Here is a 23,646-nt window from a genome sequence, read left to right on the forward strand (position 1 = left end):
TAACAGAGATTGTTCCCTTTCCCTTAACAGATGTGTGCAACAGTACCAATCTTCCTGAAGTTGAAATCATCAGTCTCCTGGAAGAGCAGCTGCCTCATTATAAGCTAAGAGCAGATACAATCTATGGTTATGACCACGACGACTGGCTTCACACACCTCTCATTTCCCCTGATGCGAATATTGACTTAACAACTGAGCAAATAGAAGAGACCTTGAAATACTTCCGTAAGTCAAAAATTCAGAAATTGTACCGAGAAACAAATAAAATAGTGCTGTTTTTGTTACCTTCTTTGAAGTATCTGTGCAATTCTTTGAAAGCTGTGGAGAGCAAGAGAAATGTTTGTGATTTACTGCTTTGGTCTCCAAGTTTGTGGTAGATAAAAAATGAAGGGAACATTTAATCAAGAACAGACATTGTATTTGTGAGTGCACCTTTCCACATTATCAATTGCTGGAGAAATTGAAATGCTTCTTTTTGCTTATGATCTCTCTCAAAGAGACTGAAATTTCTGCATCTGTGCAGCTTGGAAATCTTAGACCTCTTTCCATATCTGCTTTTTTTGAATGTGTTCTCTGACACATTTTGCTGTTGGCTAGTGGCACTATGTGCCATTATCACAGAATGACATTAAATCATTTTGCTGCAGCTTAAGCTTCTAGAAAAGCCTTGTGAAGAACCAGACTGACCATTTGGTTGAGATGGTCTATCCCTTCATTCTTTCTTCTGTTCATATTCATACAATCAGACAAAAAAATATTCGTGCCTAGTGGGAACACGGGTAGACTTGTGACCTTTGTGGTTTGTCTCCTTTGTTTGAGCCTGTACCTACCTTATCATGGTGAATGGGTTCATGTCTCTCTGGTTTCTTCCACTATGGGTGTTGACTTAGGTGTGCAATTAGAGAAGACTTCTGTGATTCATCTCAATGACTGCTATGCTAAAGCAATAGCACTGGATTTACATGGGTTATAGTAATGGGTTGATTTAGGTAGACTTACTGAGGCACTGTTCAGAAGAGATGAGTTACAGGGCTCAGCACAAACCTGTGCAAAGATGGCTTCATTGCATTTTGAAACACCTGAACAATCACTTTGTAAGGAGCACAACTGATAAATAAAAGCATTAATAATATAAAGAACTGAGTTTCTGATATTCATGCTTCAATAAAGGGCATGAAGTATTTTAGTAAATAATGTATATGCTCTCCACCTACCTTCAATCACACAAAGACAGTGGGAAGGGTGGGGAGACGAGCTGAAGCTGATCTGTGGAATCAAGTGTACTACCCCTGGTTTTGTTGCAGCCCATTAGTGCTGTTACAGTGATGGCAGAAGCTAGCTTAAATAAATATTTTGAAATGTAAGGTTTCCAAGGTCTTTAGTAACCTGATTAGGCCTGTCTCACAAGTAAAAATGTCTGTGTGGGTGTACTGTTGCAATAACCATGGGAAAGATGTTTTGCCAGTGGGACAAGGAACTCTAAAATCCCCATGGCAGTGTCCTCCTACCTGAGAAACTGAGGGTGCCCACTGCTGCAAGATAAAGGTAAGGTGAGCCACAGGACTGTGGGCCTCGGGAGGTCCTAGCAGCTTCTGAGAAGCTGTCAGCTGCTCTTGACCCAGGGGTGTCCTTAGCCTTCTTTGGAGTTGCTGCTTATTAGGGATGGTCAGATATAGCCAACTGATACAGTAGTTTCTCTGGAATGGTACTAAGAAGGGTTCCTCATCTGAGTTCAGAATAACCTAAGTCTTCATATGTGGCAGCAGTGTGCCTCAGGGTGCATTCTCCAGGTTTTGGAGTACCTGTCCCTCAGAGCAGAGACTTTAGCTCAGACAAAGCTTCAGAATGGGAAGGCAGCCCTGCAAGAGTCAGTTTGCTGGAAAGTGCCCAGAGAGCTGCTCCCTATCCTGAGGTTGAGAGAGATGACCTCCTTTTATGCAGGAGGTGTGCTGCTGTGGAAAAGCTGTCACCGGGTGGAGAAGTTAAGAGGAAGTCAGCAGACTGCGCAGCATTAGGGAGGGTGAGACATAGGATCTAGGAGTGGCTGAGACATGATGGGATTGTGCTCCCTTTCAGAGGGACCTTGACAGGCTGGAGCCATGAGTCAAGAGCAGCCTTGTGCTATTCAGCCGAGGGAAGTGCAAAGTCCTGCAGCTGGGAGGAACAACATCATGCACCAGAAGATGGTGGTCTGGGGTCCAGCTGCTGGAATGCAGCCTTGCTAAAAAGGACCTGGGGCATCCTGGTGGACACCAAGCTGGACATGAGCCAGAAATAGTGCCTCTGATGAAAAGCAGACTAATGGCATCATGAGCTGTATTGGCAAGAGTGGTGCCAGCATTTTGAGGGAGTTGTACTTGACGTTGGTGAGGCCAAATCTGGAGTACTTGGTTCCGTTCTGGGCTCCCTTATTCTATATTCATTCAGTGTAATGCATTCCTTTCTTCTCCCAGGAAGCTGCAATCATGTCTCTCAGTGGGTTTTCTGTGTTTTTAGAAAAATAGGTCATAACCATGCAGCTGTGATATTTTTGACTAGCCAATCGAGCATGGTATTAAGCTCAATTTCATTTTACAAATGTTTTTGCTGTCTCCACATAAAATATAACCAAAAAAAAGGAGGACATTGTAATGTACATTATTTCCAGCTGGTGAACAGTTTGCAAAATTTGTTTCTTTAAAGCTTTATTCTCAATTTTCTCAATTCTAGATAGGGGTGTATTCCCTTAAATGTCTGGCTCTTGCTATTATGGTCTTATTTACAGTATTTAAGTGTGCTCAGTGATACCTTAATTAGACTACACAGCTGTTTTTGCAGGAAGGTTGTCGAAGACATCAATTTTGATTTTATACAAATGCAAAAATAGTGCTCTCCAGTAATTATCAGGGGGAAGGGAGAAATAATCCTTTCATGTGGAAAATAGCTTTTTGTCAGTAAGTACTTAAATTTCATCCGACTGCCCATCACATATTAAATAATTTTTTTCAGTGGGAGAACAGTTTGACCCTCTTCTACATTAGAGGAGTCTTTTCCTCATATCAGGTGAGGTCAATGTGCCCTTAGGGTGTGAAGCCATGAGCTCTGTCCCACCTGTAGAAAACACTTGTACTATTTTGAAGCCCTGGATGGTCATCCTAGTTTGATGAAGAAGAGTCAATCAAATCTGAAGCACCCATTTTTCTAAGTACCAATTCTGAAAGCTGCTTCTAATAAAGCCCTCAGTGCTCTAGATTTTACTCTGGGTTCTACTCGTTACTGCTAAAGCAATACTTCTTGCTAAATAAAATACTACACTGGAAGAAATCACTGTCCTAAGTTGCAGAGTTTCTTGCCCTTACTAAATGTGTAGTCACAGGATGACTCCTAGTCAGTGTTCTTTTAGAAGGTGAAAACACTAGTAACTCTTCACTTCAGTAAATTATTCCAGTTTAGAAATAAGTGTGACAGCCCATCCTTGAAAAATCTGTTGGGCTTTTAAATATGCTTGCTTTGTCTGTTTGCAAAGTATGTGTGCTGGCAATGCTTGACTGTGATCAATACACATTGCATGGTGATGGCCTGTACAGCTACTGCTCTGATAAAAAAGGACTCCAGATGATGTTAATGGGATGGGCAACTTTATCCTGAGTGGTGGTGACTGTACTGGCAACTGTAGAAAATGATGATGCGATATGGTGTTTAATTATCTGAACCATCCTGAGGCTGTAGCCAAGAGAAGAAATGTGACCCTGAGGTAATCAAATGGGAGGTAATCCATTGCAGCTGCCATGGAAATACTCCATCCAACTCCAGTTTCAAAAAGCATCCTTAACAGAATTGTAAAAGGTTTGGAGAAAAAAGTTGGGAATGACTAAGCCTGAAAACACAGAATTTATAGTGACGTGCTATGTAATGATGTAAAGATTTATTTGTCAGCAGAGATGACTTGCTGCTGCTTTGCACCCTAGCAGCACAGTGCACTACAGTCTTCCATGTACTGCTGTAGATGGAAGTACCTTTGTCAAAAATTCTCTTCAGACAAATGGAAGGGTTTGTGTGGTTTTTATAACCTGGGTAAGTTAGGCACATCAGTTTAATGTTGACCTAGGGCATGGATTTGCTTCAGCAAAAAGGAAGGAGAGGGCTCTTGAGCTTTTCAAGCCATCTTTTCTGATTAATGAAACCCCTTTGTAACCAAAAACTTAAGGAATGCTTAGTCTAGCTGTTCACAGTTGGCTACCAGAATTCCTTATCAATCTGTATGTTTTGCCCTTAGGAGAACAGATAAAAAGGGAGGGGTTTGTTTAGTTAGAAGTTAACATTAAAAAATAGAACACAATTTTGCAGCTGAAAGGGAATGCTGAACAAATGTGAATAACTGTATTTAGGTTTGGAATAGGAAAATGCAGCTTCCTTATAGTTGCAGACCTACTACCCTAAGTCTTTCTTTAGCCCCATTGAATATGAAGTTTTAGGTAAGTAACACAGTAATACCCCAACCAAATGTAGCATTGCAATGTGGAAATTGGAATACACAGAGGTTCAAAGTTTGTAGAATCAGTCCACCTGAAAAATGTACTGTTCTGATAAGTTTACTTTAAAATTAATCTGATACACCCCTATAGGAAGGAAATGTAGGGCTGCAAAGGTTAAAAGTAGGTTCTGCAAGTGTGCAGCTGCTTTGTCAGCTTGGTCACACATTCCTGTTCAACTTGACAGCCCTGCCAGCTTTATAGAGTGCAATTCCTCATGTAATTGAAGGGATGCTTGTGAGTGGATACCTGCATATATAGTACTCTGTCTGCCCAGGATTTCTGTCTTCATGCTGGGAAGATAATACACTTATTCCATATTTCCAAGTCTCTTGAGGAGTTCTAAAATCGTTTGGCCACACAAGTGATTTTCTCCACAGGAAAGTAATGCCTTTCTGAATTACACCAGTATGCTTCCAATCAGATCTGTAAAAAAATATCAATAAAACAAACAAACAGAAATGCCCTAAGGCCCTACTTTGAACTATTTTTATCCTGTCTCATTGAAAGGGAAGTGTGTGTGCTGTGAGAAGGACAGTTGGAAGAAAATTCTAGCATGTTGAAGATTTCCTTTGTTTAAAATGTCAGCAAATAAAAAAAGGAGATTGTCCCTGCAGCAATTTAAGGTGGTAGACAGTGTTAATTCTTTCTATTTTAAATGCTTATTTAATAACATTACCAGACTGAAATTACCTCTTGGACAAAAGTAATACAAGTGGAACAGATAGATTATATGCAGAGCAATTGAGTTGATGTTGCCATAGGAACCTTTATTTTTCTCTGGCAATATTTTAACAGTGTAGCCTTAATTGCATTTAATAACATGTATAGTTTTTTTCCTTGTGAGCATGCATAACTGAAACTCTGCAAAGCTCAAAGCTAGTGTGGTGATTGGAATTATACAGGTATAATTTCTTATACCTGTAAAGCTGAAATACTGATGTGGTCAAGAAACCAAAGCATTTTCCTCTGCATAGCTTGACTGTGCCTTACCTATTTCTGTTACAGTAAAGCAAAGTGGTACCATTCGGGGAGTAGAATAAGTGATAGCAGCCTAGAAGAGATACGAATGAGAGTGAACTTAATTGATATCTGCAAAATCATGAGTGACTGAAAAGGAGAGATGGACTGAGCATTCAGATTTCCAGAACTGGAAGATCAAATTAGACTAGTAAATGTGAGTTGTGAAGCAAAAGGTGAGGGGTTTATACATCATGAGCAGTAGATGTGTGGAACTCCTTGCAAGAGAACGTTGGAGATGCTAAAAATGTGTGTGGGCTTAAGAACAGAGAGGATAAGTCATTCAAGAATTGCTAAAAGTGGCAGTATCTGTATCTGTCTCAGGCTGTTTCTGAAAATAAAGAAATCAGATGTTGGGAGGGCAGTTGTGGGAAATGTTGGACAGCTCTCTATTGCCTGCTCATGGCTATTCCTGTTGATGAAGTCTTTGGCTAGACAGACAGCAAAGACTTCTTTGGTCAGACCCAGTATGGCCTCCTACCTTAATCTACTGGGATAGATTAAGTCACAACTTAATCTATCCCATTGTTTCTACTGGTGTTTGCAAAGGAATAGCATTTCCTAAAAGAGGGGGAGAAATGGGTGAAGACTATGTGCTGGTTTTGAACAAAATGGATGTCAGCCGACTTGGTAGCTGTACCTGCACATATTCAGACATGCTTTTTGAATTGCTCTGTTTGATGATTTAATGCCATCTGTTCCCCAGGTTCTAGTCTGTCTGACCTGTGTTTAATATGACCTTCAGCATTTTTAGGAATAGAGTAGTGAAAATTTGGCCTAAACTCTTGTCTTCAGCTGTGAAACTTAGATGGTTGGGAAAAAAAAAGGGGGCGGGGGGAAGTGGTTCATGGAGAGGGCAAAAAGTCGAAGCAGATTAGCTTATTTTTGCAAGGAGAAAGGTATTGCTGTCCTGATTTTGCTGATTCTTTTTTTTTCATTTGACATTTCTTAACAGCAGCATGCAGAAAGGGTTCTATTATATCAGACCAGAATAGTGTAACAAAGCAGTAACACAGTTTAATTTTCCATGGGGACAGCAGGCTTTTATCAAACTGTGTGGAGGAGAGTAATGGACTAGATTTTCATTATTAATGTACTGCATGTCTCCGGTGAATTGCAACAGTGTGATGCTGTTGTTCTGTGAGCAGTAGCAATGAGTTGTATCATCTTTCTTATCAACGATTTTTGTTTCCAGTATGGAGGACTCCTTCTAGCCTGTAAAGCCAGAAACAGCAAAATGCATTTTCTTCATCTCTGCATCACTTTTGGAGCCAGCTTGTCTCCATGGCAACACATTAGCCTGAAAGAGATGTGGAGACTGGGGAGGAAGGGAATGAGTTAGAACCAGCCGGCTGGTGGTGTGTGTCCTCAACGTCAGCGCATCAGCCTTTTGATAGGAGGATTTTGTTAACACCCATCCAAGGCTCCTGTGCAGAGCTTCTTTATTAGAGGAGCCATCAGGGCATTTGCTTCCTTTCTGCATCCTTTTTCTGGTTTGTTTTTTTTTTCCCTTCCAAATTCACCCTCCACACCCCCCTTTTTATTTTAGTTGCGGCCTCAGTGAAGATGTGCAGCTCATTTTCAGCTTCCCGTGAGCTGCCTTGTGCTCTGGCATTTTGCAAAGGCAGGAAGGCATGGCTGCATTTCACTTGACCTTAGCAGCGAAGTGAAATCTCTTGTATGTCACTGAAGGATACTGACTATGCAGAAATTTATTGAAGCAGATTATTATGAACTGGACTGGTATTATGAAGAATGCACGGATGGTAAATATTTCTTTCTAGTCTCTTGTTGCAGAATTTGGATCTTGTAAGACTGGAGCATCATTATTCAATGGTTTTAAAAAGGAAATACCCAGAAAAAGGCAACACCCAGGTGTAGCAGAGATGCCTGCACCTCTTTTGCACCTCAGCATCTCTTGTGAGTGTGCTGCAAGAGACTGCTGTACAGCTTTTTCCTCTCTGAAGGGAGTGGCAGAGCAGCGTATGCTCTGTATGAGCTGTCTTTGGGCAGGGGAAAGAATATTCGAAAAGCTAACTGTCTATAATAATTGAGGTGATATTAAATATACTGACGGTAAGATTGATTATTAGTTCAAGTTTGAAGTGTGTGTTTTTTCTGCATTACCAATATCCTCTAATATGTATATATTTGATGTGTTAGTAAGCAGTACATGTTTTCTCTCTGGTTATTTGTGAAAGACATTAAAAATGTAGATTTTTAAAAGTGAGAATGTTAACTTTTTGAATTGAGGAATTACAAATTCTGGCAAGCATTATCTTTTGTGCTGTTTGCAATTTTTATGTAATGTTTGCTAGGGTGATTATTTCAAGAAACCAAATGTTTTCATCAGGCTTTTGATAGAAGGCACACAATAATAGGGTAAGAAATTGCTAAAACTGTATTCTCTGCAGCAAGAAAAAATCAAGATCCCTTATTGATGGCACTCTGAAGCAAAATGCAGCCTTTGGGAATGCAGAAGTTTTATATGGATTTTATTCCGGTTGGAGAGCTTACCTTAAATAAGGCAAGTGCAAGATCACAGTGAAGCAAAGCACAGAAAGCAGGAAGGAGTGTAGGCCCAGAGGATAATGTACATTTGTAATATACAAAGATAAATCTATGATAGTGCTCTGATAATAATACCAGAGGTGACAAAATTTGAATGGTTTTTTAATGGTCTTTTGAGTGTTGTGTCTCCATTTGTTTCTCCGTACTAGATTTTGGAACTGAAAACAGTTTCAGAAGCTTGAACTTACACTTGAACTTATCTTTTGTTTGATTGATTATCCCTGTCCAGGTGTTCAAAGAGAGAGATGCATATTTATTTGAGAGATCTGACCATTTTAAGTTGGATTGAATCCATTATGTAACCTTTATCCTCTAGGTTTAACCCTAGTAAATACTGTAGCATCTGATTAATCTGCATGATGTAACAGCCTGAGTTGGCCTGCATTTAGAAGCTTAAGAAACAGACTAGTTGTACGGTCAACAGAAGCTGTATCTTTCCCCAGGTTAAAGCTCCCACAGGTAGCTTTTTTTTCCCCCCAGTTGTTCATTTTTATGATCCTCTGTCTGTCTGGTCGAAGTGTCATGTGGAAGGGTGGTGTGCATGAATGTCTGAGCTAAGAGCTGATCTGCTCACCCATTTTGTTTTAAGCTGTGTGCTGCACTGGAGAAACTGGGAGTTCCATGTTAATGGAATAAGCAACAGGTGTTGGGCAAACATTTAAATACCTTGTGGGATGAGAGCCTCAGGTACACAGTAGTGGTTGGTCAGATTCTGGGCTTACAGGTTTTCCTGTCAGTGCTCAGCCCCTGCCCAGAATACTTCTTCCATGAGCCGAGATCTGCAGTGTCAGCTGGAGTATGTGCTGGCTGTCTGCTTGAAGTATTTGGGAAGTTGTTCCCTAAGAGAAAGAAGGGTTTAGTGTCTGATAGGGAAATATCTCTCCAGCAGGTAAGGCATAATGCTTTTTTGCATTTATGGGGTTTAGCTTTCTTTTGCTTTTTTGAGTTCAGATGTGTGAAAGAAAGGAAGATTTGAGAGATGCAGTGGAAGACACAGTCTTTGGCCTTAGATACTGGAATGTTCATTTGGGTTTAAAATAGTGTTTAAGGCATTTACCCTTGACAGAGAAAGGCATTCTAAATTGTGGTAGCAGAAAAAAGGCATCATTTTAGTAGAAAATAGAGCTTTCCAAAAACCTGAAGCAGATGACACATTAAAAGAGATGCCTATCTCTTGGTTGTTTTTTTATTTTTCTGCCATGTTTGTTGATGCCAGTTATTTTCCTGATATACTTTTTACCTTCGGTATAGTGAGATAGGCAGTGGCAGCTCAGCTGACGTGTTTGGAATTTCTATTTTAAGACAAATTGAAGCACAGTTAGAGAGGCAATTTCTCTGCCATACATGGACTCTCCAGAACTCAGATGTATGTGTGCATTTATTTATGAATCCTGCCCAGTTCACCATTCACGATAAATATAACATTAGAAAATAGTGGGTGGTACATTAAAAGTAATAGGAATCTTCACAAGATAATATCCTGCAGAATTATTTCTCTGATGAAATTGTTCGTACATTCTTTGTCAGAGCCTCTGGGACTCAGATTTCCATTTAAAACACATTACTTCATTTGGTTTCCTTTATTTAATAATTATTTTAACAGCATATCTTTCTTGTTCTTCAAAGAAAAAAAAACCCAGTCTAAAATTGTATGAGGATGTAAAGTTTTAATGTTATTATTTAAATTAATAGGTAAAGAAACGATTCACTATTACCTCAGACATAATGAATTTCTGTGCTGAGTGACAGTAAAGATGTCTTCAGCTTGCATTTTGTGGTGATATTTTATAAATACGTTGCAAAAGATAAAATGCTCAAAATTTACAATTTATAAATCTTGACAGAGATTTTCTAGGGCTGGTATAATTAATTCTTTTACATAAGGTACTTTACACAGTTTATTTTTGGTGGCAGTAGATGGAACTAGATAATAAAATGTCATACTCTATTTGAATCACTGGTGTTAACTAACATTACAATAAATTGGGACTTCTATAAATAACTACTACACTATGGTTTTTTGCATATATTTTCAATTATAATATTTTATAATATGCATGACACTTGTCACCTTACTTGGCTTTAACAAAATATATTGTGTAGGTGGAATGGGGGAAGAGCTAGGCCTGTACTTCAGCAGGAAAATATCTATTTTCATAGCAGACTTAAATAGAACCAGTGATAAAGAGGAAAAGCTGAAACTTTCCTATCTTACTAAGAAAGATAATAGTATAAAAGTTTAGTTTCATCTAAGTGTTTTTTAATAGAAAAAAAGTGCATTCTTAAAAATCTTGCATGCAGCTGGGGTGAAAAAAGTTAACACTAAACCCCCACAAACTACCAAACAAGTCAACAAAAAGATAAGAATATATCCATAGAAATTTTTATGAAGATGCTTGTTCCCTGCTTCTCAGTACAATATTTTTCTAATGAACAATGCTTTCTAGAGAAATCCAGACTGACTTTAGAGCAAGTTATTTTTCCTGTGGTTTCTTCCATTACTTGTTTATTTCTACCTCAGCAGTTTATAACAATGCATGAGTTCAGTTGCCTACAATTCCAGATGATTTTGTGAATGTGCAATCAGGTCTTTCCTCCTCCTTTCATTGGCGCTGAGTTTTTGCAATTTCTTGTGGAGGAAATGGTGTCTTTCCCTTTCTTCCTCTGCCAGACCCACAGTGTGCCTGGTTTGTTACACGTGCTAAACCTTCTAACCACTTTTATGTTTGCCTGAGCCACTCCATCTTGTTCCAGCATCCCTTCCTATATTTTCTTCCCACTCAGGTTGAAACATTTTTACCACCTGTTATGTTTGCAGTTATTGTTTAGAACTTCTCTCCTCTATTCTATTTTCCACTCCAGTGATACAATTATCAGCAAGCTCACTAACATTCTTTTTAACAATAGTAGACAATGTTATTGCTTGTTCTGCTTGATCTCTTATGGGTGATTACTTATTGTTGCCTTGCTCATGTTAGCATGGTGACCCATCATCTCCCTCATACATTGGTCCCTTTTCTATCCATCCCTGTGGACAGAGTAAGCCTGGTGTTTCTCTGAATCTTAGTGGATGCTGGCACTGGGTATGCTACTGAAATCTGGGAGAATCTTACAAATGCCTTTAACATGCAGTTTCTGAAACAGCTCTTGCTCTGTAGGTATGCAGCTAAAATGCTCATTCAGACTGTTCTCATTGTGTTCTCATGTCTTCTATCTCTGTACATGATAAATATAGTTGAACCTTGCTTATATTCATGTAATTGTTGATATAATTTTCTCGTTTTTCTGCTTTTTGCCATGCCACTTCTTTCTCTTTGCTCCTTCATTGACTAGATTCTCTATCAAGTCTCATAAACCACATAAGGCAGCACACATTGCAGCACAGAGATATTTTTTTTTAATTCTGTTCCGTATCCAGATAAGTGTTTTCCCATTCATTCCATTTCTTTCCCTTTCTGCAAGAGTAACATGCTGTCCTTTTGGTTGAATGACAGAAGATATTTTCTGGGGGATTTTGAAGTAGTGGGAAGCATGAAACTTGTAAAAATTTTAACAAACTAACTTTGCTTGAACTGTACATATTAAGAGAAAAACTGGTTATTGAATGTATGCTATCTCCCTCCCTGAAGAGTCCACCCCAAAATACCCACATTTCTTCATCAGCATGTTTAAATCCACGTGCTGCCATTTCATCTGCTGTTTTTAGACTTGTTGATTTACAGAGAATCTCTTTGTTCTAGAAGCAACATTGTTAGTAACAGTGAATTGTGCAGAAGTTAGATATTTTTATTGATAAGGGAAAGTTAAAATGATTTGACTGTGTTGGAGTTCCTTGGAAATAATGAGTCAGGATATGAGGGTTTGTTTGTATTGTGTCCAGCCTCACCCTTCTTCAGGCTAGCTCCCAGTTTGTGTGTTTCCTGTTTCATGGCAGAGCTGCTGAATATACTCTGTACCTCAGTGCAGCCGTTGTACTGGGAGTGTGCTTGGAGCACTGCAAGCCCCTTAACAGGCTTCCTGACACGAGGTAAAGTTCTTCAGCTGCTAATTCAGACTGGGGATAAACTTCCCAGTGGCAACCCATAAAAAAAAAATCTTCATTCTAGTATACTCTCAAAGTCCCTGAGTGTGTGTTTACAGAAAATATTAAAAATCTCTTTTGAATCTTTCAAGATTAGATTGTATATTTTCAGAATGGAATACAATGTAGCTTTTTTTTTCTTTGTATCCATAGCTGCTTATTGTTTGGTGTTTGTTGGAAACCTGGCTCGTAATCTTTAGCAAGTAAATGTTCCTGCACTGTTAAGGGGGTGTAATGCAGAATACATGAAAAATGAGTTGATAGTGTGAGGGTGGGGCATACATTCCTTCTCTACCCATTATAAATTTGCTCTGGCATTTATCATATGCTGATATCAAAATAGGAATTGCAACACTTTCTCTTAGCTTTTGAACGTCAGAGTCCTCCTGTGTGGCATGAGTTGATATAAGTCCCAGTTCAGAAGCCAATTTGTGGAAATGGTCAATTACTCTCCATATATTGACATGTGTTTTGGACAGCAACATACCTCCTTTCAGTGTGTCCTTCATAAGTTAGATGGTTAGCTGTAGTTGACTGCTTGTCAGGATTATTAAAACTACAGGGTGTTTGACAGGGGTGGACTTTTCTGTTCCTAGGCTTTGAAAAGTGCTTCTTGCATTCTTTTAATAGGTTTTATTGTTTTGGTTACTCTCTCAATTTCCATTTTCTAGCTATTTCTGAAATGTGATAAATGGTTACTGAATGGCAAGTAGGTATTTATGACCCTTACTGTCTGATTGCAAGTATTTTTTAAAGACTTGATTCACTATTACAGGGAAGAACTGAAGACACAAAAGCTCTGAGCTTCAGAAACTAGAAGTAATCCTCATTATTACTAAAATTACATATTTTAATGTTATGATATGGGGGAGAAGGAGACAATCCTATTTTTTTCCCCAAGTTCTTGAGGTTATTGCTGCTGCTGAATATTACACTAAATTTTGGCAGTCAAAGATCAAATTGCTTTGAGTGGCAAAATCTTAATTCAGAAATTAGTGTTTCTTCCCTCAGCAACCACTTACATATGTGTCATATCCTTTAGCTGTTATTTATGTAAACATTGTTGCATTGTTTGCATATAAATATCAAGAGTTTAAGACATAGAACAGAATCATTCATCATTATTGTGTAGAAGTAGTTGCTTCCTTCCCATTTCATCCTACCCTCTTTTTCTTTACCACTAGAGAAATGGTAATAGTGAAATTGTTCATACATGACCCAAACTGTTAAGTTCTGCTGGGTTGTGATGTTTGTCTGTCTGTTCCTAGCAGTTCTGTCCCCTCAGAGGATGATGAGGTGCCTTTGCCTTGCAGTGCCCCCAGTTTGCCTGCAAATGCTTTGCCCCGTGATGTGGACAGGAATGCTTTAGCAGCAAAGGGCACCTGCTTGCCATGGCAAGTAAGGGAGGCAACTTAGCAAACATTAAATATCTATGGCTACAAAAAGTTAAATAAGAAAGTTAGCTTGCCCTATGTGCATTATCAAGATTAGCAAGTAGAGCCTGTTGGAAACCAAGAGGTTAGAGCACAGGAGATTAGTTTCTTGTTGAACAAAGAAGAGATGCATGCACCCATATAAATTCACTTGTGGACTTGTGAGATATTTCTTTTCCCACAGTAGACTGAAGAGAAAAATGACTATGGAAGACATGGTATTTGACAGATAATGGGATATGTCATTTAAGTTCTTTGTACCAGTGTAATCTCTCCTTTGTAGAAGCAATAAAAAAGCTCCTTTCCTCAGCCTAATTCTGCACTTAATGCTTCTTGCGTGTGGTGCATCCTGCAGTCAGACTGTACTGCACAATAGCCCTGGGTATCAAGATCTCTCTGCTAGGTGGGACTGGCTGTATGAGCACAAGCTCAGGCTGTTCACAGCTCCGGTGTGGTCTTGCTGCATTGGGCAACGGGAGAGGTGATTTATGACTCTGTGCTGGTGCACACCCTTCCCCAGGTGTGACAGTCAGAGGCTGGGTCAGACTTCCGTGTTGAGACACCTGCGGGGAGCTACCACTTCACTCATAAGAGCAGGGGCAGAAGAGAGGGAGCCTTGTTGATGTGAGGAGTGTCAGGGAAGGTCTTTCAGCCCACTGACTTTGTGTGAAATATATTAGTGGGGCTTTTGAGCAAAAACTGGTTACTGTCAGCGTGGGTCTGAGGAGCAACATAAACCTTCTAGTAATTATTAGACAGATGGTCTCTTCCCTCCTCCAGCCCATCTGTACAAGTCAAAGCTATTGCACTAAGGACAAGTGCTCAGTCTCTCCGGAGTTCCCCGGCTGAGCATGTAAGTGAGGAAAGATGGTATCCTGCTTTGTGGAGACCTTGCTCTGCTCTCCCCAAAGATACAGCCTCCGAGGGAATGACTTACTATCGCCTGTGAAACTAAGGCATCGTTTCGTGTCTATCTGGGATAACTGCAGCAATGTCAGTAAACGAAGAGGAAAGCTATGAATATGACTATGAAAAGGAAAATGAGAGGAAACGCTCTTCTAACAGGCAGAGCCTTGATATCTTGGAAGAAGGTACTTTTCACCTTTTGTTTTTAATCTTTCATGGTGATAGCATGTGGCAACATACAAGTGATTTGAGTAATATTTGTGGATTAAATAGACAAAATTTTGTCTTTTACATGTGTAGCCAGTATTTTGGATGATGTATTCATCTAATATCTAAAGATAAATCTTAATTTATGTATACTTCTTTAAAGAAGAAAGGCATGATCAACAGATATAGGCTGTGCAATACTTATTTTATTTTAATGAAACAGAAATTGGGAAATGTTCTCTCTCTGGAATTGCAGTGCATTTTTTATATGTGCACAATGTGTGTGTCTTATGAAACTGTATATTTTAGGTTGTCGTTCCCAGCAGGTGCTTCTAGAACAGAGCAGCAATTTTGTGCTTATCCATGAATTTGAAAGCGCATAGACAGAAATAATCCAAGTGTGGGGTCTTGTGATTTAAATTTGCAATATGAAAACCAACCCCAAAATGTACTTTTGTACTTTCTGGAAATAATGGGCAACTGGCCTGTTCAGAGGGAAGTGGGAATGTATGTGCATTGAAAATCCTCCTGTGCACCTACTGTATAGAGAGGAAACCCATTCTAGGGCTGCTTTGAGCCGATTTGGTAACCCTTTTTAGGGTTTCAGGTAGCAAAAGCTGGATGCCCCATTCCTGTTATTTCAGGTGCTCTAAATTTTGCTCTGAAGCAGTAGTCTTATGGTAGAGAATTGTTACTTCCAAATAAGCTATTGTAAAGCTAATGTAAGGATGCTTTGAAGGATTGTTAGCACAGAAAATGCAATGTGCTATGCATTTACATCCTTGTTCACCTCATGGTTAACAGCTCCTGTGTCCAGAGTTCTTGGTGAGTGAACCATGCTCTTTGAATGCCATTGCATAGAATTATCTTGTAAAAAATCCCTCACCATCAAATATCTAACCTGGTTTTCAGATTTGTGTGTCTTTGCAAAAAAGAAAGGTGCTGAAGAAAATACTGGTAAAAAGAAAATCTAAAACTGGGGATTGGAATGGAAAGGAGGCTTATCAAGAGAGGCCAGCTGACATGTTTTTGTATTTTATTCCTATTTTTTTAGCAATTAAATTATTGCTGAAGCATGCATCATGCTGTTCTTATTCTTTCTGCTGACTTTACCTTTCATCCAGATCTAACAGTCTGAAGCTGTTCTTGTTGATTTTGAGAGGGGGAAAAGAAAAAGTTGAATTCTATCTGGGATAAATTTAGCCCTATCTTTCTACAGTGTCTTTCCCTCAAAAGCTCAGTATGTGTTTGAAATGTCTTCTAAAGACGCCTTTTCTTCTCCACTTATGCGTTCATGTCACCTACACACTCAGTGTAGCAGAGATACCGTTACACAAAACCTATATATGGTATTTCTATGTAACTTTGCACGTGGGAGTGCTTGCAAAGGGTAGTATTTCTCTAGGAGATTGCGTGAGTCAGTCCATTCTGTAAGTAAAGCAGATGGAAACACCAGCATGTAGCCTTTTCATCCTGAACAAAAGAAACGTTTTAGCTGGTACCAGAAATGGGAAATCAGAGGATATGCTTCACTTCAACCATTTATAATTACTGAAAAGAAGAAAATCAAAATTGTATGATTAAGACAAGACTCCTTAACTGTTTGACCTATTCCATGTGCAGGATGTGTACTTGACTGTTATTTGCATAGTCATTTTGATGTAGTGAGGTTTTTCTCTGTCCTGACGTTTAGATGCTGTAACTCCTCTCAGTCCTGTTTCTGGAGCCTGTCACAGAACTAAATTTATGCCTGGCAGCATTACAGTCAGCTCTCTCGATGAGAGTGGAAAGCACCTTCATAAGGGTCTGGGCAGAGCAGTCCTTTAAAAGTTGACAGCAATGTTTACTTTTCATTTGATAAGCTGGCCTTGGGGTTGACTGCAGTGAAACTTTGCTCAGGGATATCTGTTGATAGTGTCTACTCAGATTTTCTTCATAAAGGAACGTGAGCTGTGAAAGGACAACCCATCAGCTTCCTTTGATTAGTGATTTGTTGGGTCAGCTGTTTCTGAAAGGGAGCTATGTTTTGATTCTTGCTTTTGCAACTGGGATAGGAAAAGACACATAGGACCTATGATGGCATCCATTTCCATTTACTAATGTAGTAGTTTAAAAGTCCTAGTTATCTAAAGTACTTAGTAAATGCAGGCAATGAATCTGTCTCAAGTTCAATTAAAAAGAAAAAAACAAGTCATCGGATCACTATTAAGACCTTACATCAGGGGTCTGACTTTCAGAAAATGTAAAATACAGTAGGATGGAGGCCATTCAGAGCTCTGGACTCTGTGAATGCTAGGGCAAAAAAGATGGGGAGGAGTCATTCTTGAAAGCTTTGGCACAACCATTCCCTCCCAAAGAGTTGGAATAGGAAAAGATCACATATTTAAGAAAGGAGACAGCTGACAATGTGTGGCTTACAGGCTTGCATATTCGTTTTAGGATTTTTAAAGATGTACAGATCCTGGTTTAAATTTTTCACCCATTTATGAGTTACATTGACTCCAGTCTAAACATTTGTTGATGAGAAATGAATGGAAGAGAATGTCAAGACAGTAACTCAGTTGCTAGTAGTAAAAAATCCTGCAAAAAAAAAAATTAACTTTGAAGAGAAGAGCTATCCTGAGCTGTATCTGTAAATGATGTATGCATTAAGGCAGTTAAGAGAATTAAGGTGTTCTTTCCAGAGACTTTTTCTTATTTTCTTAATTTCACTTTGTGTCTGTATTTTCCAAGTTACCACATTTGATCTGTTTATGCTAATAGAAGGAACAAGTGTCTGATGCTCTTTTTGAAATTTCTTTTAACTTGATTTTTCATTCATCACTAGAAAATTTGATGCAGTTCATGTCCTACTTACAGGAAGTACTTTGAAATTGCTCCCTGCCTGAGGTTTCAGGCAGAGGCTTTAGAAAAGAAGTAAAAGCAGTGGTTTGTTGGTTTCTGGGGGTTTTTTGCAAACCTGAGTTTAAGTAATAACAAAGGTTTGTATGTGAGGCTTTCATATTGGGTTTACTAAGCTATTTGAATACCCTATGAGAGAAATGGCAGTAAACAAACACTCCTTGAACCACAGCCTTAAACAGCAAGATAAACTATCTTCTTCCAGAAGAATCAGTACCTGCAGCTTAATATTAAAAGATTATTGTGCAAACTGTGCCACTGAAATTACAGTAAGCCATGCTGTAGCATTTGAAGAAGACAAAAACCAAATCTATTGGATTGTCTGTTGAACTTCCTGACTATGTATCTTTCACACCATTATGTTCTTCCAGACTCCTGCACAGAGCTCACCCAGGTCACAGTGTGACCTGACAGTTGTGAAGCAGTTGGCGTGCCGTGACCACTCCTTATCCCTCTAACCAGGGTCACGCCACCGCTGACCTCCCTGTCTGCCTTCTGGAGTGACTGGCCTGTTCCCTGCGTGCTGGGGGAGGCTGGGGGAACTGCTGGGCTCTTTTGTTAGGATTTGGATTTCTAGTAAGTTGTGACTCAGAAGCACATTCTTCAAGCTCTGGTGACACGAGTGTCTTAAAATGTTTAAGCTCTTTAGATGGATATGGATGTATACTCTTAGGGTTGTCTCAAATGTGGCAGGCAGCAGCAGACCTGAAGCCTCTGCCCCAGTTTAGCCAGGGCTGCCAAAAACACATCTGCGCTGGAGGAGAAGCTACCATGTTTATCCTTAACTGTGGAAAGTCAGTAACAGCTGACAGAACATTTGAGGTATAATTTTCCCAAGTTTATTTGGAAGGTGATGTACCTAATGTGGCACAGTTTCAGAATTCCACATGTGCTTGGCTCAAGCTAATGTAGTGTTCACCTGTGCCAGAGCATAACTATCAGTGGCTCTGGAACTGAAGCTGTAATTTTTAGTGGGTGCTTTATCCTTGGTGTATAAAAATAGCCTTTGAGGGATGAATCCATCGAGAGCTGAGGAGTCTGAATCTGCCAGGGTCTTTGATGGCTAACATTTGCCAAGTAGCAGCAGGGAGCACGGCTGCTCAGTCAGGTTTGCCATGTGTGTTCTGTGTGGCTCCATGAGCAGCCTTCAGGATGCGATGCCCTTGCCATTGTATCTTTGGTGTTTGGACAGAGCTGTGAGCAGAGGGCAGCAAGACAGAAGCTGTTTGTGAGGCAGAGCTTGTCATGACTGAGCAAGAATATAGCAGATCTTGCCATAGTTAAAGGCTTTGGGTAGGGAAGTGCTTTGACAAAACACACTGTCCCCTCCCACCACCTTGCCAATAAGAAGCACAGGTGTTTAAATGGCAAGAGATATGTGTTTCCTGAGTATCAGTATTCATTTCCTCTAATGGAATTTCTGATGAAGTAAATTTTGGTAGTAGGAAAAATCCTCATGACTGCTGGCACTAGTGATATATTATTTTTCTTCCTTCTACTTGAATTCTTTGTTTGGTAGGTGGTGGCTCATTGAAGAAGCTTCCAATAGTGGTATTCTTGTTCCCCTTCACTTCCATGGCTGTCTGCTGTCCCTGAAAGCATCCTTTACTCTAAGTAGCATACTTGTTGAATAGGTGACTTTCAGGGAGAAATCCAGAAAATTGCCTGTGTTTCTCCATGTCCTGGCACATCTTCAGCTTGGGAATCAGTGTTCCATTAACTAGATGGCAAGAAATAAATGCAGGGTACATCCTTTCAGCTGTACTTACTTTGGGAAACACAGGAATGTGGTTACAAGTAAGTTTGCAGGCTTTAGGATGACATAAAGAGATGATGCTAGGTACTTCAAGGCAGAGGAAATGCTTGATTTGTGTAGTGTTTGTCCATTTGCATGTTTGGCTTTAAAAAAAAAACAAACCCAAATACTTTGAACTGTAATTGTGTCTCCAGTACCATGTATTTAGTGCTGTCATGAAAATAATGTGATGGAAGCTTTCTCTGTTCTTTGTTTCCTGTTTTGGATCTGTGACATTAGCTTCAAAGCACTTACCAAAATTTGTGAATTTTTAAAATTTTTTCTTTCTGTATTGTCTATCAGCCTTCTCCATAAGCTGAGAAGTGCAAAGTATATTTGATTTGGCTGTTTGCATGCATCCATGCACTTAGACACAGTGCTCCCTATCACCCTCAAGCATAAAACTGCTGATGTGTGAGTGAACAAAAAGAGGTCAGTAATTTGGCACTGTAGGTTTTACATTACAAGGCACTGTCCTTCATTTGCTCGTTTTATCTTTACAGCAGTGTTACCAGGCTCTCATCAGAAACCTCCAGCAGGCTAGAAACCTACTATGCAGGATCCATTACATATGTAGTGTGTGAGGGGTATTTTTCTGCTGAATACTTCACTGATCACATCTCTAAATGGTTTTTCAAAATAGAGTATCTTTTTCAAGGATAGATTTTTTGATCACTAAAGAAATAAAAACTTCTGTACTAGGAATTGGCCAAATGTTATCTTGTAGTCTGTGTAGGCTGAATAACTAGATATTTAGACACTTTTTAGGATTTTTTTAAAATTATGTTTCTGAATTCTACTCTCCCCTTACTTTTCACCTTCTCTTCCCTGCAAGCCTTGATTTCTGAGTAATTGAAAGCAGCATCTGTTTACAAGTTTTCCCTCCTTGCAAAAGGAAATCCTTCCTTTTAGTTAGTAGCTCCGTGTTTCCACAGTATTGTACGTAGTGTAGTATGGATAGTAGTTGACTGGCAGATTTTATTATATGCAGCCTACTGGAATTTATTTCTAGTTGTATGAAGAGGATACATAAAAGGACACATCTGCTTTGAAACCCTTTTACACTGGCAGAGTAGTGTACAAAGATCTCTGTTTTGACAATCACCAACAGAACTTTGATGGAAATTTCTAGATGTAAAAGCTATTGGTGACCAGATTCTACTTTGCTGCTGTTAATGTCTGTTGTTATGATGCTGTGGTATTGCCTTTCCAGGTTAAAGTTTAAATGGCAAGTTCTGAAGGAATAACCAAGGGGGTTTCCACACAAATCAACCTTTATCACTCTCCCAGCTGAGTGACTTAATTCTGTCTGTGGGAACACCATCCTTTTATCAGGCTGGCTGTTAGGAAGGTTATACATTTACCTGAATTAAGATGTGAGGTTGCCATAGTCCTGCTCATTGGTGTTTATTAGTGCTAGGTACAGAGTTGAAATGAGCTTGCTAATGACACTGTCAAAGATTATTTTATAGTAGTGATGGAATGTTGTAACCAAGGGAACTATTTAGTGTGCAGTTGTATTGGAAACCTGCTGGCGTCAGGGTTTCTGATAGATGTTTTATGGCATGAGTTATGAACTGACTATATTTAAAAGAAATTTGAGTTTACGATGATGTCAGTTTGTGTGTGTATGAATAGTCTTCTGAGCATTACACCTTCTGTCTTTATGTGAAGTTTTCTATAAAACTTCTGTTAAACCCCTTTTTTAATTATAGCCAATGCTCTCTGTAAGTTACTGCATCTTTTTCTTTGGAATCCTTATTAGTCTGCTTTTGGGTAATATAGTTTGTAGTTTACAGATGTACTGTATTTTTACTTCTGCAGTGGTGGAGTTATTCTTTCTAGTGAAGTGCCATGTTTGTCAGGTTGTTACTTTGAAGCATAAACTTTTTACTGTTACCACTTTCAGACTTATTATTTGGATAAGTGCAATCATATTTTGAATACTTTTGTATAGCATTCTTTGGAGTTCACTGACACTACTCATGTCAATAAATATTATAAATGTTTTTAGGATGTGATCTGCAAAAATAGAATTGGAGAAATGGGAAAATAAAAGAAGAAATTTAATTTCTTGCCATAATTTCAGCAATTTTCTGATGTTTAGGTAGGGAAAAATATCCTCCAACATTTCAACAGATATCTAAGTACTGTTGCATTTGATGCATTATCAATGTGCATTAGTTGTGATCAGCTGTATATTTATATATATGCAGAATGTATATTTTTGAATTAGGTAATGTTGTTTCCTTAGTGTGACAGACTGTCTCCTGCTAATATTACTGTACAGTTCTACTTTTTTTTTTCTCCTTGCTATATAAATCCTATTAGGCCTGATCTGTCTCTTCCCCCGTCTTGGTGTGCACTAGAACAACATTAGCTTATCTGCCAGACGGAGCCTTAAGTGACATTGCCAAGGGTAAATCCCCTGAAGAACAGTTCAGGCTACAGCAGCCTGATATCTCATATTCTGTGTGATCCACTGAATTTCAGTAACAGTCCTTTTTTTTGCCAGAATTAAAGGGTTTGAGGGAAAAGTGTAGTTGAAAAATTAGAATAGAAGGGTAGAGCAGAAAGTGCTGTTGTTTCCTGTGATTGTTGGTGAATTTTTCGAAAACCTTGTTGACTTCTAGATAAGTCAGCGTAGCTTCTTAAGGGATCACCTATGGTGGTAGACTGAACTTCTGCATAATTTCTTCAGTCTGACAAAGCTCCTGGATCCACCTTAGTGATTAACAATCTCAACCAGTCTAAGTAAATATTTTTAATGGGTGGTACTGTGGTCACTGTGGTGTGGCTGGGTATTACAAAAACCATTTCTTATTTTGCATGCATACTTTGCTGTCTTGTGCTGTAAAACCCAGTTCTTATCAACTTAATATGACATAGTCTCTTTCTAATGAATGGTGCTCTAACAGTGTTGGAGTTGCTTATTCATGAAGTTAATGCATGTCATACAATGAGCAGGTGACATGATGGAATCCTAATTATGTATCTAGGAACACCTGCTTTGACTTCCTGATTATTTTTTTTAATAAACTCAAGATACTGTTCTTCAGAGAAGAAAGTTTTAACATTTTACGTTTGTTCTGCCACTGACAAATTGTTACAAGAGGAGCATTTGCATCACCGGTATCACATTCATCTTAGATTTTTTGGGGGTGGGGGGGTGGGAGTTGAGGTTTGTTGTTTTGTTTGTTTTGAGGTTTTAGCTCTTGATGTGCTCATCCAAAGGTTGATATAAGCAGTTTTTTAGATGAAAACTTATGCACACCTCAACTTGGAAAGGTATTTCTTGCAAAGGATGGGAGTTGAACTTCAGTGACCCTTGTGCATGTCTTCCAGCTCAGAATATTTTGTGATCCTCCTCAAACAGTACTGCCTATCTGATTAATGTTTTGCTTTATTTTTTTGCAGTTTTATGTGCTGAAAGAGTGGGCCAGATGACTAAAACATACAATGACATAGATGCTGTTACACGTCTTCTTGAAGAGGCAAGTATTACATCTGTTTAAGGACCCGTATACAGTATGAGTAGTACTGAAAGTATGTGGTACCACTACTAAACGTTGCTGGTAGATTGTCCTCCATTGTGGAGGAATAAGGCCTCTAAGTGTATGTACATTTTATCTCATTGGTAAGGTAAATATTCTTTCTAAATAAAGATAATTTCTTTATCTCGGTCAAATAGATTCATTGCTTCTGGTTATTTTTCAGCTGAGGGAGGCCATGTAACTTGTTCTTGGCCAAATGCTTGCCCTAATGAAGGAGGAGGAATCATCTTAAAATGACACATTTTTACAGTACATGTAAAACTAAGAGTATCATTATTGATGGATATATTCTTTTCAGAAAATAATAAAAGCTCACAGGCTTGTTTTCATAATAATTTTCGCAGTTAATTTCTTTCCAGAGAAGTACATGGACACAAAATTAGAAAATATCTAGTACTCTGTTTGTCTTCTTTCCTTCTTTTCCTTATGTTTGGTTGATTTAGTTGTTGTTTGTGAGTTTTTAATACCATTATTATGAAAATTGGTGTTCTTGTAATCCTTAGCACTCAAGAAATGTCAAAAAGCAACTGTCATGGTACTATGCTTATGTTCAATTAATATAATGATGAATTGTTTGTCTAAAATTAGCTATTTTTCTGCAGTAAACTTGAGCAATGATTTTCCAAAGAATGTTTATGAGTAATTCTTTAGGAGAAAATTGTTACAA

The 23,646-nt window shown here is 38.9% G+C and overlaps 1 protein-coding gene across 4 annotated transcripts in view; it reads left to right on the plus strand.

Annotated features, from left to right (window-relative positions):
* Positions 1-23,646, plus strand: part of TRAK1 (trafficking kinesin protein 1) — a 98,786-nt gene that overhangs the window by 36,208 nt on the left and 38,932 nt on the right. The window contains exons 3-4 of one of the 4 annotated variants that reach the window (XM_014248532.2): positions 31-225; positions 22,843-22,919. In XM_014248532.2, the coding sequence (XP_014104007.1) occupies positions 31-225; positions 22,843-22,919 (272 nt within the window). Of the gene's footprint in view, positions 1-30; positions 226-6,999; positions 7,298-14,372; positions 14,708-22,842; positions 22,920-23,646 lie in introns of those variants that run through there. The other 3 variants (XM_088064153.1, XM_088064150.1, XM_088064157.1) reach the window with 3 other exon arrangements.

The sequence above is a fragment of the Pseudopodoces humilis genome, chromosome 1, assembly GCF_049639895.1.
Source record: "Pseudopodoces humilis isolate 2021_Gansu_Grassland_sample_001 chromosome 1, ASM4963989v1, whole genome shotgun sequence".
Classification (NCBI taxonomy): domain Eukaryota; kingdom Metazoa; phylum Chordata; class Aves; order Passeriformes; family Paridae; genus Pseudopodoces; species Pseudopodoces humilis.